The sequence below is a fragment of the Balaenoptera musculus genome, chromosome 19, assembly GCF_009873245.2.
Source record: "Balaenoptera musculus isolate JJ_BM4_2016_0621 chromosome 19, mBalMus1.pri.v3, whole genome shotgun sequence".
Taxonomy (NCBI): domain Eukaryota; kingdom Metazoa; phylum Chordata; class Mammalia; order Artiodactyla; family Balaenopteridae; genus Balaenoptera; species Balaenoptera musculus.
The window spans coordinates 10523840-10538190 of record NC_045803.1 but is presented as its reverse complement, the minus strand read 5'-3'; the positions used below and the strand labels follow the sequence as shown (position 1 = coordinate 10538190).

At 48.1% G+C, this 14351-nt stretch overlaps 1 protein-coding gene across 2 annotated transcripts; it reads left to right on the top strand.

The window, feature by feature from the left end:
- The first annotated feature begins 1 nt into the window (after window position 1).
- BLOC1S3 (biogenesis of lysosomal organelles complex 1 subunit 3) lies at window positions 2-2502 on the top strand. Of its 2 annotated transcripts, none has more exons than XM_036834613.1 (2): window positions 2-131; window positions 669-2502. In XM_036834613.1, exon 2 carries the CDS (start codon window positions 677-679, stop codon window positions 1277-1279), a length of 603 nt encoding a protein of 200 aa, XP_036690508.1. In that variant the 5' UTR covers window positions 2-131; window positions 669-676; the 3' UTR covers window positions 1280-2502. The 2 variants fall into 2 exon arrangements, with proteins under 2 accessions (XP_036690508.1, XP_036690507.1); XM_036834612.1 differs by having other exon boundaries at window positions 2-192.
- The last annotated feature ends 11849 nt before the right edge of the window (window positions 2503-14351 follow it).

Here is a 14351-nt window from a genome sequence, read left to right as displayed (position 1 = left end):
CTCTTCACCCCCCCCCCCCAAAGCTGGTCCTGAGGGCTTGCTTCCTGGTTGGTAGCCGAGCGGCCCAGGTGATTGGCCGACACCCTCCCAACCTGCTCCCCTGTTGGTTGGGGCTGCCGCCTTCTCTCTCGGTAAAGATTCTGCACTTCGGCTAAGTAGCGGATCCCGTCGGCTGGGCGCTCCGGTGACTCGGTACGGTCTGCGGTGATAGCGCTCCCTACCCCGCCCTTAGTGCACCCTTCCCAGAGTCCAGTTGGGCTGTTACCCTTTCTGTGACCCAGGCACTGGTACCTGAACGGCTCAGGAGCCCGTGTGCTTCCGAATCTGACAAGGCTTGGAGGACGGTGTGGGGTGTGGCCTCTGCTAGGAAGCAAAATCGGAAAGAGCTTAGTTTGGGACTCCGGGTACTCGTGCCTCAGCCTTGATCGAGCTGGTGGTCCTCAGTTTTCCCATCAGTACACTGAGGAGGCTGGGGTCCAGTAGCCCCCGTCATCATCATCATCAGGGATGATGATGCAGAAAAGGAAACTGAGGCCCAGGCAGGGGAAGCAGATGGCCCCAAATTGCTAAGGTAGTCAGTGGAGGGGCTGAGAATCCAGAACTTGCGCCTTTTAACCACGGCAGGGCGCCCGCCTCTCATAGCATCCCTTCGCGCGTCTTCTCCCTAGCTCGCGCCATGGCGTCCCAGAGTCGTCGGCGGAGGCCGCTGCGGAGGCCTGAGACGGTGGTTCCGGGGGAGGCGGCCGAGACGGACTCGGAGCTCTCTGCGTCCTCGTCGGAGGAGGAGGAGCTGTACCTGGGCCCATCGGGCCCGACGCGCGGCCGCCCCACGGGACTGCGGGTGGCCGGGGAGGCCGCGGAGACCGACTCGGACTCGGAGCCGGAGCCGAAGGCCGCTCCGAGGGATCTGCCTCCGCTCGTGGTGCAGCGGGAGACTGCCGGGGAGGCCTGGGGAGAGGAGGAGGCCCCGGCGCCCGCCCCCGCGCGTTCGCTGCTGCAGCTCCGGCTGGCTGAGAGCCAGGCGCGGCTGGACCACGACGTAGCGGCCGCGGTGAGCGGCGTGTACCGCCGCGCGGGCCGTGATGTGGCCGCCCTGGCCGGTAGGCTGGCGGCTGCCCAGGCGGCGGGATTGGCAGCGGCCCACAGCGTGCGCCTGGCGCGGGGGGACCTCTGCGCGCTGGCCGAGCGCCTGGACATCGTGGCCGGCTGCCGCCTGCTGCCCGACATCCGCGGCGTGCCGGGCACCGAGCCCGAACAAGACCCGGGACCGCGAGCCTAGCCGTGACCCCCTCTCCCGCCTGACTGAGCCCTGGGGGTAGGCCTTGCGGCCTCTGGGACCTGGCTCTGTGCCCTGTTTAGCCACCCACCCATCTTGCTGTCACCCTCAGGGATAACCCCGCCCCCTGGATAATGCTCTGTGTGTGTGTGTGTGTGGAGGGGGGGAGGATGGGGGGGTTAATGCTGTGCAGCCCTGCCAGGCCCTAGCATCTGGTTCCTCCCCCTGGTCCTGGCCCTTGCTTCCTGGTTCAGAGCTTGTGTGTGTCTGAAGCTTGGCTCAAACTCCTGGGTAACTAGCTACTCCTTAACCTGTCTCCATCTTAGCGGTTCACAGAGCCTAACCTTTCCTGTCTGCCTGCCTTCCTCAGTTTGTTTTCTGTTCACAGGGGCTGGTCCTGCTTCTGGCGGAGATTCCCTGATGTCTCTGGTCCTAGTCCCACTTCTGGAATTTTGCCCTCTAATCTGGACCCTTTTTCTGCTCCCCAGGCTTGGCTCTGATTCCATCTCCTCCTTCTAGGCCTTGCTCTTCCACCTCCTGGCTCCTTCTCCTTGGGCTTAGCTCCACCCCCTTGGCCTGATCTTGTTTCCTGGGTCCAGCTGTACCCTTAGTTTTGGTTCTGCTTCTTTTTGCTTCTCCCATCCTGTTTAAACTACCTACTTAATTATGGGCTCCAGGGACCCCCTATGGTTTTCTTCATCAGGCCCAAGATGAGACCCCCTCCTGACCCGAGGAGGTCCCCCTCCCAGCTCCCCAGGCCCGAGGTGGCATCTCCTCCAGGCCCAAGTTGGTGTGTCCTTCCCACCTTCCAGGCCAAGATCACGCCTTCTGCCCAAGTTCCAGGTACAGGATGGGCCTCCTCCTGACTCTCCAGGCTGAGAGTGCCCCCAGCAGGCACTTAGGGCCCAATACAGACCTGCCCTGGAACTTTGGGCACAATATGACACCACTTTGCCGATAAGGACGACATGTATTTTGTTTGGTCACCGTGTTGTTCCCTGGATGCTAAAAGGGCTTGGCTGTCTGGCTTGTCTCAGGGCCTGGGCTTAGCTCCTTCTTTCTGCGCCTCACCTGGTCCTTCTTCTCCCAGCCCCAGTCCCTCAGTCGCATTCACATTTATTCCCCTCCCCCGCTCTTACTCCAACCTGAGCTGAGATCTGCGCCCCCAGGATGGAGAAGTGGGGAAGAACGCTCTATGGCAGACTCATTAAAACTCAAAACATTTATTGATATGGTCAGTTCCTCTTATATCCCCATCTAAGCTGGGGGCGGGTAGGTTGGTGATTTTGCTGAGAATGTGGGTCCCAAGAAAGGGATCCTTCACGCCTGGCCTATTGAAGGTGAGCCTGTGGCCGGGCAATCAGGGCTCCTAGTTTTTTGCCCTGGTTCTGCACTTATTTGTACTTTGTTAATTCACCACACGTTTATTGAGCTCCTGTTCTTTGCCTGTCCTGAGCTGGGCACTGGGGGTGCCCCACAGGCTGGGCCCTTGCAGAGCTCACAGTCCAATGGGGGAGACAGCCATGAAAATATTCTCGCAAATAAGTGCATAGTTTTCATAATTGTAATTTATACTTCAACTATAGTTTTTCTGGCATTGTGATTAGTGCCGTAAAGAAATATAGGAGCTTTGTGAAGGTGTAACTGAGGTCTGTCTGACCTTGTTTGGGGGGAGGTCAGGTGGCTTCCCTGAGGAAGTGATGAGTGAGTTTGAGCCAAGCCCTGAAGGTGTAAAAAAGGTGAAACAGGTCGGGTAGGAAAGAGTTGCAATCAGCAAGAATAGCATATGCAAAGGCCCTGAGTCAGAAGGGGGCAGGGCCTAGTTAATAACAGAAGAGGGTGATCTCTTCTATTCTCCACCTAGAGTGGAGAGAGCAGGGGAGATGGGGGTGGTGAGGGTGGTGAGTGCTGTGCTAGCAGGGGCCAGACGAAGCTGAGCTTTTAAACCAGGTAAAGATTCTTGGTCTTTATTGAACAGCCAGTAAACAGAGAATGATGCCAGCTGATGAATGTGTTTTGTGAAGGAGACTCTCAGGCTGGTGCTTCTGCAGTGTGGTTGCCTCTGATAAACACCCAGAAATACTGGTTTAAAAAAATCAAACTTCCTTTTAAAGGTACAGCTGAGCTCAGAGAGAACATGAGAAATCTCCTGGGCCCAAGTTCATTTCTGCTGCACAGCAAAGGGATTTAGTTCTACTCATGTGTATATATATATAGTCTCTTTCATATTCTTCTTCATTATGGTTTGTCACAGGCTATTGAATATAGTTCCCTGTGCTATCCAGTAGGACCTTGTTGCTTATACATTTTGTATATAATAGTTTGCATCTGCTAATCCCAAACTCCCAATCCTTCCTTCCCCTCCTCCTTGGCAACCACAAGTCTGTTCTCTATGTCTGTGAGTCTATTTCTGTTCTGTAAATAAGTTCATTTGTGTCGTATTTTAGATTCCACATATAAGTGATATCATATGATTTTGTCTTTCTCTGAGTTACTTCACTTAGTATGCTAGTCTCTAGGTCCATCCATGTTGCTGCACATGGCATTATTTCATTCTTTTTTATGGCTGAGTAATATTCCATTGTGTATGTATACCACATCTTCTTTATCCATTCATCTGTTGATGGATATTTAGGTTGCTTCCATGTCTTGGCTATTGCAAATAGTGCTGCTATGAACATACGGGTGCATGTATCTTTTCGAATTATAGTTTTGTCTGAATATATGCCCAGGAGTGGGATTGCTGGATCATATAAAGCCTTGGATTTTAACAGCTGCTGGACCTTGGGCCAAGCTCTTATTAGAGAAGCAGAGGCCCTGGCATAAAACTTAGTCCCTTGAAGGGCTATATCTTGAATGAAAGAATGTGGTAGAAAAAAATCTGATTGATACCATTGAGGCATACCTAGGAAACTTGTCCATTTTGGCTTAGGCTCTGGGTGGAGGGAATTTTTCCTCAGGGAATTCATAACCACAGGCTTTTCTTCAGGCCTGATTGGGGTTTGGGTATACCCTTACGGAGCAGTTCAGGAAACCCCAAGCATAGAAATAAACTGAAAGTAGGCTCTGGCCAAAGCCAGGGAAAACACCCTCAACCAGCCTCACGCAGAATTACAGCAGACTAATATAGACCAAACCTAAGTTCCTAGTTGAAAACTGCAAAGTGGGACTTCCCTGGTGGTGCAGTGGTTGAGAATCCACCTGCCAATGCAAGGGACACTGGTTTGAGCCCTGGTCCGGGAAGATCCCACATGCTGTGGAGCAACTAACCCGTGCGCCACAACTACTGAGCCTGCTCTCTAGAGCCTGTGAGCCACAACTACTGAGCCCATGCGCCGCAACTACTGAAGCCTGTGCACTCTAGGGCCCACGTGCCGCAACTACTAAGCCCGCATGTTGCAACTACTGAAGCCCACGTGCCTAGAGCCCGGGCCCAGCAACAAGAGAAGCCACTGCAATGAGAAGCCCGTGCACTGCAATGAAGTGTAGCCCCTGCTCACCACAACTAGAGAAAGCCCACATGCGGCAACAAAGACCCAACACAGCCAAAATAAAGTAAATTAATTAATTAAAAAAAAAAGAAAACTGCAAAACATACCAGATGATAAAGTGATGAACCAGTATGGGCTGCTGGTTCCCTTCCCCAAATTTAACCTTGGAGAAACTGGAAAAAAGAAAGAAATCTGGATCCGAGGAATAACAAAATGTTGAGAAGTCCTCAGGGACAAAGAGGTGATCTGACATAGTATTCTGCTGCTTATTTCTTTGTAACAAATGACCAGAAATTTAGTGGCTTGCAACAGTTGTTTTATTATGCCCACAGATTCTGTGGATCAGGAATTCCAGCAAGGCTCAGCTGGAAGATTCTTTGGTTCCTTGTAGTAATGACTGAGGTCACTCAGGTATTCAGCTGGCAAGTGGGTTGGCACAGAGGGTCCCAGTGACTTCACTCAGGTGGCTGGACTACAATGACTCAGAGATTAGAATTGCCGACTGGAGTGTCCATATATGGCCTTGAACTTCCTTCTAACATGGCAGCCCCAAAGTAATCAGATTCCTTACATGGTAGCTCAGCACTCCAAATATATTTCAGTAGACAAAGTAGAAGCCCTTGGGTGTCATGCATGATCACTTCTGCTGTGTTCTATCAGTTATTAGCAAGTCACTAAGTCCAGCCAAGATTCAAAGGAGGGGGTGGAGGGGAAGGAGACATAGACCTTGGATGAACGAGAGTATCAGAATTTGTGGATCTATTCTGAAACCACTGCAGTTAGATGGGGCAGTGGGTTGTGGAAGAGTCGTTGACTTTTTTGGTCCCTCTCTTTCAGTGTCGCCTTGGGTAAATGATTGCCTGAGACATAAGACCATCAGCCACTCAGACCCTCTGAGGAGGGTGAGGTCACATCAGGGGTGCTCCAGATTCCTATTTTATTTAATGGGTTATAACATATTACTCGCATTATTTTGATGCTCAAATTGTGTCCAGTGTGGCCAGCAGGACCCCTTTCGAGCTGGCTTCTGTGTCCTATTGACATTTCTTCACCATTCTTTGAATACTTTCTTGCTCTCAGGCACAAAATGATCTAGGCACATCTTGTTTTTTTCTCTGCCTCAGCCTTGAAACCATCCATCTCTGCAAGGGTCCCTGGTTCCTTTTTAATGGGAAATGGTGTTTAGAAGCCAAGATGTGGGTGCTGGGTGTGCTCATTGCTAATGAGGTGTTGCTACTCCCAGGCCCTCTCAATGCACAGACCTAGAAGAAAAACACAAGGCAAAAAACAAAATAACTATCTAATCCCTATACCACACACACATTTTAAAATAGACTTTATTTTTAGAGTAGTTCACAGCAAAAGTGAGTAGAAAGTACGGAGAAGTCCCATATGCCCCCAACCCTAACCCTCACAGCCTCCCCCGCTATCAATATCCCACACATCTATTGTACATTTGTTACAATCGATAAACCTACATCTGCATCATTACCACCCAAAGTCTGTAGATTATATTAGAGTTCACTCTTGTACATTCTTTAGGTTTGGACAAATGTATAAATGACATGTATCTACCAGTAGAGTGTCTATACAGAATAGTTTCCCCGCCCTAAAAATCCTCTGCACTCTGCCTATTCATCCCTCCCTTCCCCCAACCCCTGGCAGCCAATGATTTTTTTAATGTCTCTACAATTTTGCCTTTTCCAGAATATCATATAGTTGGAATCATACAGTAGGTAGCCTTTTCAGGTTGGCTTCTTTTGCTTAGCAATATGCATTTACGTTTCCTCCATGTCTTTTCACGGCTTAATAGCTCATATCTTTTTAGCACTGAATAATAACCGATTGTCTGGATGTACCGCAGTTTATTTATCCGTTCACCTGCTGAAGGACATCTTGGCTGCCTCCGAGTTTTGGCCATTATGAATTTAAAGCTGCTCTGAACATCTGTGTGCAGGTTTTTGTGTCGATACACGTTTTCAGCTCCTTTGGATAAATACCAAGAAGCATGATTGTTGGCACACACTTTTTATCTTTCTTTCTATTCCAATCCAACATCGCTGGTTGGTTCTCGTTTTCTCTAAGAGGGACTTTTAGAGGGCAAAATCCTACAGATTTTGAAAGAACGGAAGAAGATGCAACAGCAAGAATGCTTGGAAAGATGAAAAGCGCCCAGATGAGTGAAAAGATCTTAGCAGTCCTGAGAAAAATAACCTAGAAGAGAACAACAGCTGAGAACCAACCTTAAGCAGCAAAATTCCCTCAAATTGTCGGAGTTGTTTGAAACAGCTACAGTGTAAGTGGGAAGGCAAAAGTAAGACGAGTTGATTGATAGTCTGTTTAAGAAGCGGCCAGATGCCTGTTAGCCTCTCCTAACTGCAGATGAGGCAGCCACACCTCCTGTGTTCTGGAAAAAGCCTGGGGATTCATCCTGCGTGGGGGCCGGCTGGAGGGGAAGTAAGAGGATATTTGGCCTGGAGTGGGGTATGGGGGAGATCAGTGCATTCTGAAAACAGGCAGACTGAGAGAATGTACACTCTTTCTCTACCTGACGTAAAACAGAAAAACTAAGGTATAGACATGTAAACTTCCTATTAGAGTTGGCCGATGCCCTGCCTTGAGCTGGGCCAATTTACACACCTCCCCCCGCCAAACTTCCCTGTGGAAGTGCCCGCTTCCTTCCAATGGCAAATAGCGTCAGCAACGGATTTTATCTTTGCCAATCTGATAGGTGAAAAATGGTACTCGGTAGTTTTAAATGGCAGGAAATGAAATTAAAACCATAGTGAGACAGGCATTTTCATGCCTATCAGATTGGCAACATTTTAAAAGTCTAACAATACCGATTGTTGGTGTGGAGGTGAAACAACAGAACATTCACACCCTGTGGGTGAGAACGGACATTGACATGACCGCCTGGGGAGACAGCTTATCCGATAGCTGCTGATGTACCCACTGCACACCCCAGTGCATGCTCTTTGTTGACAGAAACACTGGTAACTAAGTGCCCATTAGCAGAAGAATAAAGATGTAAGTTTTGGTATATTGATAGAGTGGAAAGCTATACAGCAATGAAACTGAATTAACTAAAGATATAAGTATAAACATGGATGAATCCCCCCAGCATAACATCAGCAGACCACAGCAAGCTGCAGAAGAATACATTCAGGATGTTATCCTTCATCTAAAGTTAAAAAATAAGCAAATGACTGGTATGGATTGCTGGGTTTGTAAACACGTGCCCTATAAGTTTAAAGGAATGTGGGAGCAATAAAAGATGCCCCAATTGCGATATTGGTTGCTTCTGGTGGGCGAGGAGAAGGCTGTTATCCAGAAGGAGTAATTAGCAGGTTTCACCTAAATTGATGACATTTTGCCCTTGAACTGGATGGTCAAGACAGGGGTGTTCATCGTTCCTTGTAACATTAGCACGTTGTAAATATTTCATCAGGCAAATGAGAAATGACGGTAGGTGTCCCAGGCAGAGGGAACAGCAGAGATGAAGGTCCTGAGGCAGGAGGCTGGGATGCTAAGAGCAAAAAGCCAGGTGCACAGGGAGTGAAATGTGACGAAACAGCCAGCAGGGGCCGGACCAGGCTGGGGCCCCCTTAAGAACTGTGTTCCTCTCTCCTGAGAACAACAGGGAATCATGGAAAGAATTTAAGCATGTAAGTTACACGATCAGATTTGCACTTTGAAATGACTGTATCAGCTACTGGATGAAAAGCAGAGGGAAGCAAGAGTGGGAGCAGTAAGCCCAGTCAGGAGTGGTGACAAATTGAAATTATAACAGAGTGACCCCAGTTCAGGTGTTCAAAAACGAAGTCAAGCGGCCGTTGAGCATCTGGTCTCAGACACCTCTCTGCACCACTGAGAACTTGAACTTTCTTTGAACTGTGCCAGATCCGAGGACACCACCAGCTGTAGTCAGAACAATACCTGCCAGCTGCAGCCTTTTCCTCTCAAGTTCTCTCCCTGTAACTGTGCAACCATTTCGGACCCCAACCAATCCTTACTTAACAAGCACCCTTACTGCTTGCCAGCTCTAATTATAATTCTTGAGAAACAACTCATGTAACTAACTGTAACTTTGCAAGTTTGCTTTTATAAGCCTCCCCTATTTTGTAATCCAGCGGAAAACAATTCAAGTGCTTCTTGAATCTGTGTCTCCTGGGCTGCAGTCCAGACAAACCCACAATAAACATCTTTTTATTTCAATCAGGTCTTTGTTTCTGAAATTTTGACTAACAGGAGGTTGGTGTAAGGATCCAGGTGAGGCACAATGGTGGCTTAGATTACCTTCCAAACCTGCAAGTACAAGGGATCTGGAGACAAGTGGTTGGAGTCAAGAACTGTCTAGGAGGTGAAATCTACAGACCTGCTTAAGGGTGATGGAGGGGAGGAGGAGGTCAAGGATGACTCCTAGCTTTCTGGCTTGAGCCCCGGAATGGATGGAGGTATAGAAAATATGGTTTCCTATTGTCACCGTATCAAATTACCACAAATTTAGTGGCTTAAAGCAACATAGAAGGCTTCCCTGGTGGCGCAGTGGTTGGGAGTCTGCCTGCCAATGCAGGGGACACGGGTTTGAGCCCTGGTCCAGGAAGATCCCACACGCCACGGAGCAACTAAACCCGTGTGCCACAACTACTGAGCCTGTGCTCTAGGGCTCGCGAGCCACAACTACTGAGCCCGAGCCACAACTACTGAAGCCCACGCACCTAGAACCGTGCTCTGCAACAAGAGAAGCCACCGCAATGGGAAGCCCGCGCACCACAACGAAGAGTAGCCCCCACTCGCCGCAACTAGAGAAAGACCGTGCGCAGTAACGAAGACCCAACGCAGCCAAAAATTAAAAAAATAAAAAATTTTAAAAAGCTTTAAAACAAAAAACAACATAGATTTGGGGACTTCCCTGGTGGTCCAGTGGGTAAGACTCTGTGCTCCCAAAGCAGGGGACCAAGGTTCGATCCCTGGTCCAGGAACTAGATCCCACGCGCCTGCCGCAACTAAGACCCGGCGCAGCCAAAATAAATAAATAAATAAATAAAATTTTAACAACCCGATGTAGATTTATTATCTTACAGTCCTGGAGGTCAGAAGTCCTAAAATCAGCGTATCAAGAGGACTTCATTCCTCCTGGAGCTCTAGGGGAGAATCCATCCCCTTGCCTTTTCCAGCTTCAGGGGGCTGCCTGCTTTCCTTGGCTCGTGGCCACTTCCTCCACCTTCAAAGAACCACAGCATCTTCAGATCTGTCTCTCTCCATCTGCTGAGGTTGTCACATTGCCCTCTCTCTTCAGTCAAATCTCCCTTTGCCTCCCTCTTATAAGGATACTTGTGATTATATTTTGAGCGCATCTGGATAATCAGGATAATCCCCACCTCAAGATCCTTAATTTAATCACAGCTTCAAAAGTCCCTTTTGCCATGGAAGGTAACTCTCACAGGTTCCAGGGCTCAAGACCTGGAGATCACTGGAGGGCATTATTCAGCCTACCATACCCCCCTGAACCAAGGAGCTCAGTCGAGGGCACAAGCCATGCTGGGGGGGTGAGTGCCCTGTCCTTGTCAGAAGGCCTCAGGGCATCTGAACTGGCCCCAGATCTCTGCTTTGCTCTTGCTCTGGCTAAGTCCTTCCCCTGTTCTAGCCCGAGGGAAGAATGAGGGCTGGCTGAGCCAATTCACTTCCTGCTTCATGAGGTGGTGGAGCTCAGTGGTGAAAAGTGTGGCCTCTAGAGCCAGCCTGCCTGGATTCATGTCTGATCTTTGCCACCTCTGAGCTGTGTGACTTTGGAAAAATTGCTTAATTTCCCTGGGCATTTCCTTATTAGTATTATGGACTGACTTGTGTCTTCTCAAAATTCATGTATTGAAACCCTAATGCCCAGTACCTCAGAGCATGACCATATTTGGAGATAGAGCTTTTAAAGAGGTGATTAGGTTAAATGAGGCCATTAGGGTGGGTCCTAATCCAATCCAGCTGATGTCCACTAAGAAGAGGAAATTTGGACACAGAACAAGGAGAAACACCAGGCACACGCAGAGGAGAGACCATGTGAGGTCACCTCGAGAAGGTGGCTGTCTGCAAGCCAGGAAGAGAGGCCTCAGAGGAAACCAAACCTGCTGACACCTTGATCTTGGACTTCCAGCCTCTGGAATTGTGAGAAAACAAATTTCTCATGCCTAAGCAACCCAGTTGGTAGAATTTTGTTATGGCAGCCCTAGAAAACTAATAACATCTATTAAGTCAGGATAAGACCATTATCCATCTCCTAGGGTTGTTATAAATGTGTCAGGTCCTGAGCTTACAGATAGGGCTGTCATTTATTGTGTTCAACGTGCTAGATGTTGGGAAAGCAGCAGTGAATAAGGAAGACTGTTTGGATCATCTATTGCTACACGACATAGCACCCTGAAACTTAGTGGCTTAATACAACAGCACTCACTTATGAGCTGTCCTGGGTTTACTGGGCTCAGCTGGGTGGTTCTGCTCCATGTGGTGACAGCTGGGGCTGCAGTCATCTGGATACTTAACTAGACTTTATTTATTTTATTTTTGGCTGTGTTGGGTCTTTGTTGCTGCACGTGGGTTTTCTCTAGTTGCGGCAAGCGGGGGCTACTCTTCGTTGTGGTGCCCGGGCTTCTCACTGCGGTGGCTTCTCTTGTTGTGGAGCATGGGCTCTAGGTGCACAGGCTTCAGTAGTTGTGGCACGCGGGCTCAGTAGTTGTGGCTCACAGGCTCTAGAACGCAGGCTCAGTAGTTGTGAGCACAGGCTTAGTTGCTCCGCGGCATGTGGGATCTTCCCGGACCAGGGCTCGAACCCGTGTCTCCTGCATTGGCAGGCAGATTCTTAACCACTGTGCCATCAAGGAAGTCCCTTAACTAGCCTTTAAATGCCCAAAGCGGCTCACTCACATGGCTCTTGGCTGGAAGTTCAGCTGGGGCCCACCTCAGTCTCCTCCTTGGGGCTCCTCCAGGTGGCACCTGGGTTTCAGGTTTCCAAGTGCATGGAAAGCAGATGATGTAGATAGTTTAAGGCCAGCCTAGGAAATTACAGTCATTTCCATCTCGTGCTAGTGGTCAAATCACGGCCAAGGCCAGATTCTAATGGGAAGGCCTCCACAGGGGCTGAGTCCCGGGGAAGGGTTCATTGACGGCTTTCTGTGGAAAGTGGCTGCCACACCAGTAAAGATCGTTGCGTCACATCACATTCTAGCTCAGGGCTGTTTGATTGAAAGTTGGGCTGGGAGTTCCCTGGTGGTCTAGTGGTTAGGATTTGGTGCTTTCGCTGCTAAAAAAAAAAACAAAAAAGTCGGGCTGCCAGGGGTGCTCCTGGTATCCCGTGGAAGCAGGCAGGGTTCCGGGAGCTTTTCTCAAGTGTCCCACAACTTAGTATTTTCCTCTCCCACTCCTCATAGAGGTGCCTTTTTAGGTGAAGGAAATTAGCGCTTATTTCATGAGGCAGTCTTTAAACTTTTTTGGGGGAAATTATTATGGGAAAATTGCAAAAATTGTACTGAGATACCCATATAACCCTTTACCCAGCTTCCCCTAATATTAGCATCTCACATAACTAGAGTCCAATTATCAAAAGCAGGAAATTAACATTGGTACAAAACCAGTAACTCAATGACAGACCTTATTTGAATTTTAGCAGTTTTCCCTTTAATGTCCTTTTTTCTGTTCCAGAAACCAATCCAGGATCCAACATTGCATTTAGTGGTTCTTCCTCCTGAGTGTCCCCCAATCCTTATCTTCCATGGCCTTGCCACTTTTTTTTTTTTGATGTGGACCATTTTTAAAGTCTTGATTGAATTTGTTACAATATTGCTTCTGCTTTATGTTTTGGTTTTTTTGACCGCGAGGCATGTGGGATCTTAGCTCCCCAACCAGGGGTTGAACCCACACCCCCTGCATTGGAAGGCAAAGTCCTAACCACTGGACCACCAGGGAAGTCCCAACCTTGGCACTTTTAAATGATATCGATCAGTTATTTTGTAGAACATCCCTCAGTTTGGGTTTGTCTGAGGTTCCTTCATGATTATATTGACAATGTGCATTTTTGTCAAGAATAACCCAAGAGTGATGTTTTGCTCCTTGGTGTGTTATATTGAGGGTGCATGATGTAGCTATGTCTTATTATAGGTGATATTAATTTTTTTTAAAATTATTATTATTATTATTTATGGCTGTGTTGGGTCTTCGTTTCTGTGCAAGGGCTTTCTCTAGTTGTGGAAAGTGGGGGCCACTCTTCATCGCGGTGTGCGGGCCTCTCACTATCGCGGCCTCTCTTGTTGCGGAGCACAGGCTCCAGACGCTCAGGCTCAGTAATTGTGGCTCATGGGCCTAGTTGCTCTGCGGCATGTGGGATCTTCCCAGACCAGGGCTCGAACCCGTGTCCCCTGCATTGGCAGGCAGATTCTTAACCACTGCGCCACCAGGGAAGCCTGGTGATAGTAATCTCGATTACTTGGTTAAGGTGGTGTCTGCTGGGTTTCTTCAGTTTGAGATTACTATTTTTCCATTGTAATTGACAAATGTCTTGGGGGAGATACTTTGAGACTATGCAAATATCCTGTTTCTCCTCAAACTTTTGCCCACTAATTTTAGCATCCATCAGTAGATCTTGCCTGCAACAATTTTGATCAGGCAGTCTTTTAAATCTCTCTTTTTTTTTTTGTGGCATAAATTATGTGTGTGTTGGGGAGGTTGGGGAATCTGACACTACTGTAGCGGAGGAGGGACTTCCTTCTACCCTCTTAGGTTCAGTGGCCGGGTCTGTGAACTAAACTGACAACAGGCAGATTAACAAGAGAAAAGTCATACAGATTTATTAATTTTCAATTTTATGTGCACAGGGGTATCATACAAAAAAAGAAGTGAGTACCCCCCCCAAAACAGTGAAATCTGAGAGTTTACATACCATCTTAATAGGGGAAAGGGAAGGGAAGAGACGTCACATATGGGAGAGAAAGTGATTTTTACAGAAGATAAATGGGCCCTTAGGAGAACAGATGGGAGAAATGAGAGTTTGTGTCAATGTTTGTCTAGATTTGGTGCCAACTTCTAGTCTCCTCTCCTGGGATAAGAGTCAATCTTCCCTGGTTGATGAAATTCCCAGAGAGGCAATTTATGACAACTCCATTTTTTTTGAAGAGGATCTAATTTTAGACAGGTATAGGAAGTTCAGAGAAAGCCTCTGCAATTGTTGATTCTCAAATGTCTTCACCTCAAAACAGTCCTTATGCAAATATGGCATATTTTGATCTCCTAAATTTCCCCCATATGAAGCTTTGTCCGAAGATTCACATATTAAATTTGAGTGGTTGGCTGTGGAGAGAAGATTCAGGTTAGCAGTTGAGTGGCAAGAGATCTGCAAAGTGAGATACAAACATAGATTAGAATGAGAATAAACAAACAGCAGAGAAGAAATCTAGGAATGCTTCCCCACATCCCAGTAAACCAGCCTCCCAATCTGGGGAATAGGTCAGTCCGATAAAATGGCTGAGACTCATTTAATTGATGGAGAGTGTTTATCTTCTTTCTTTCTTTCTTTTTTATTTTTTGGCCATGCAGTGCAA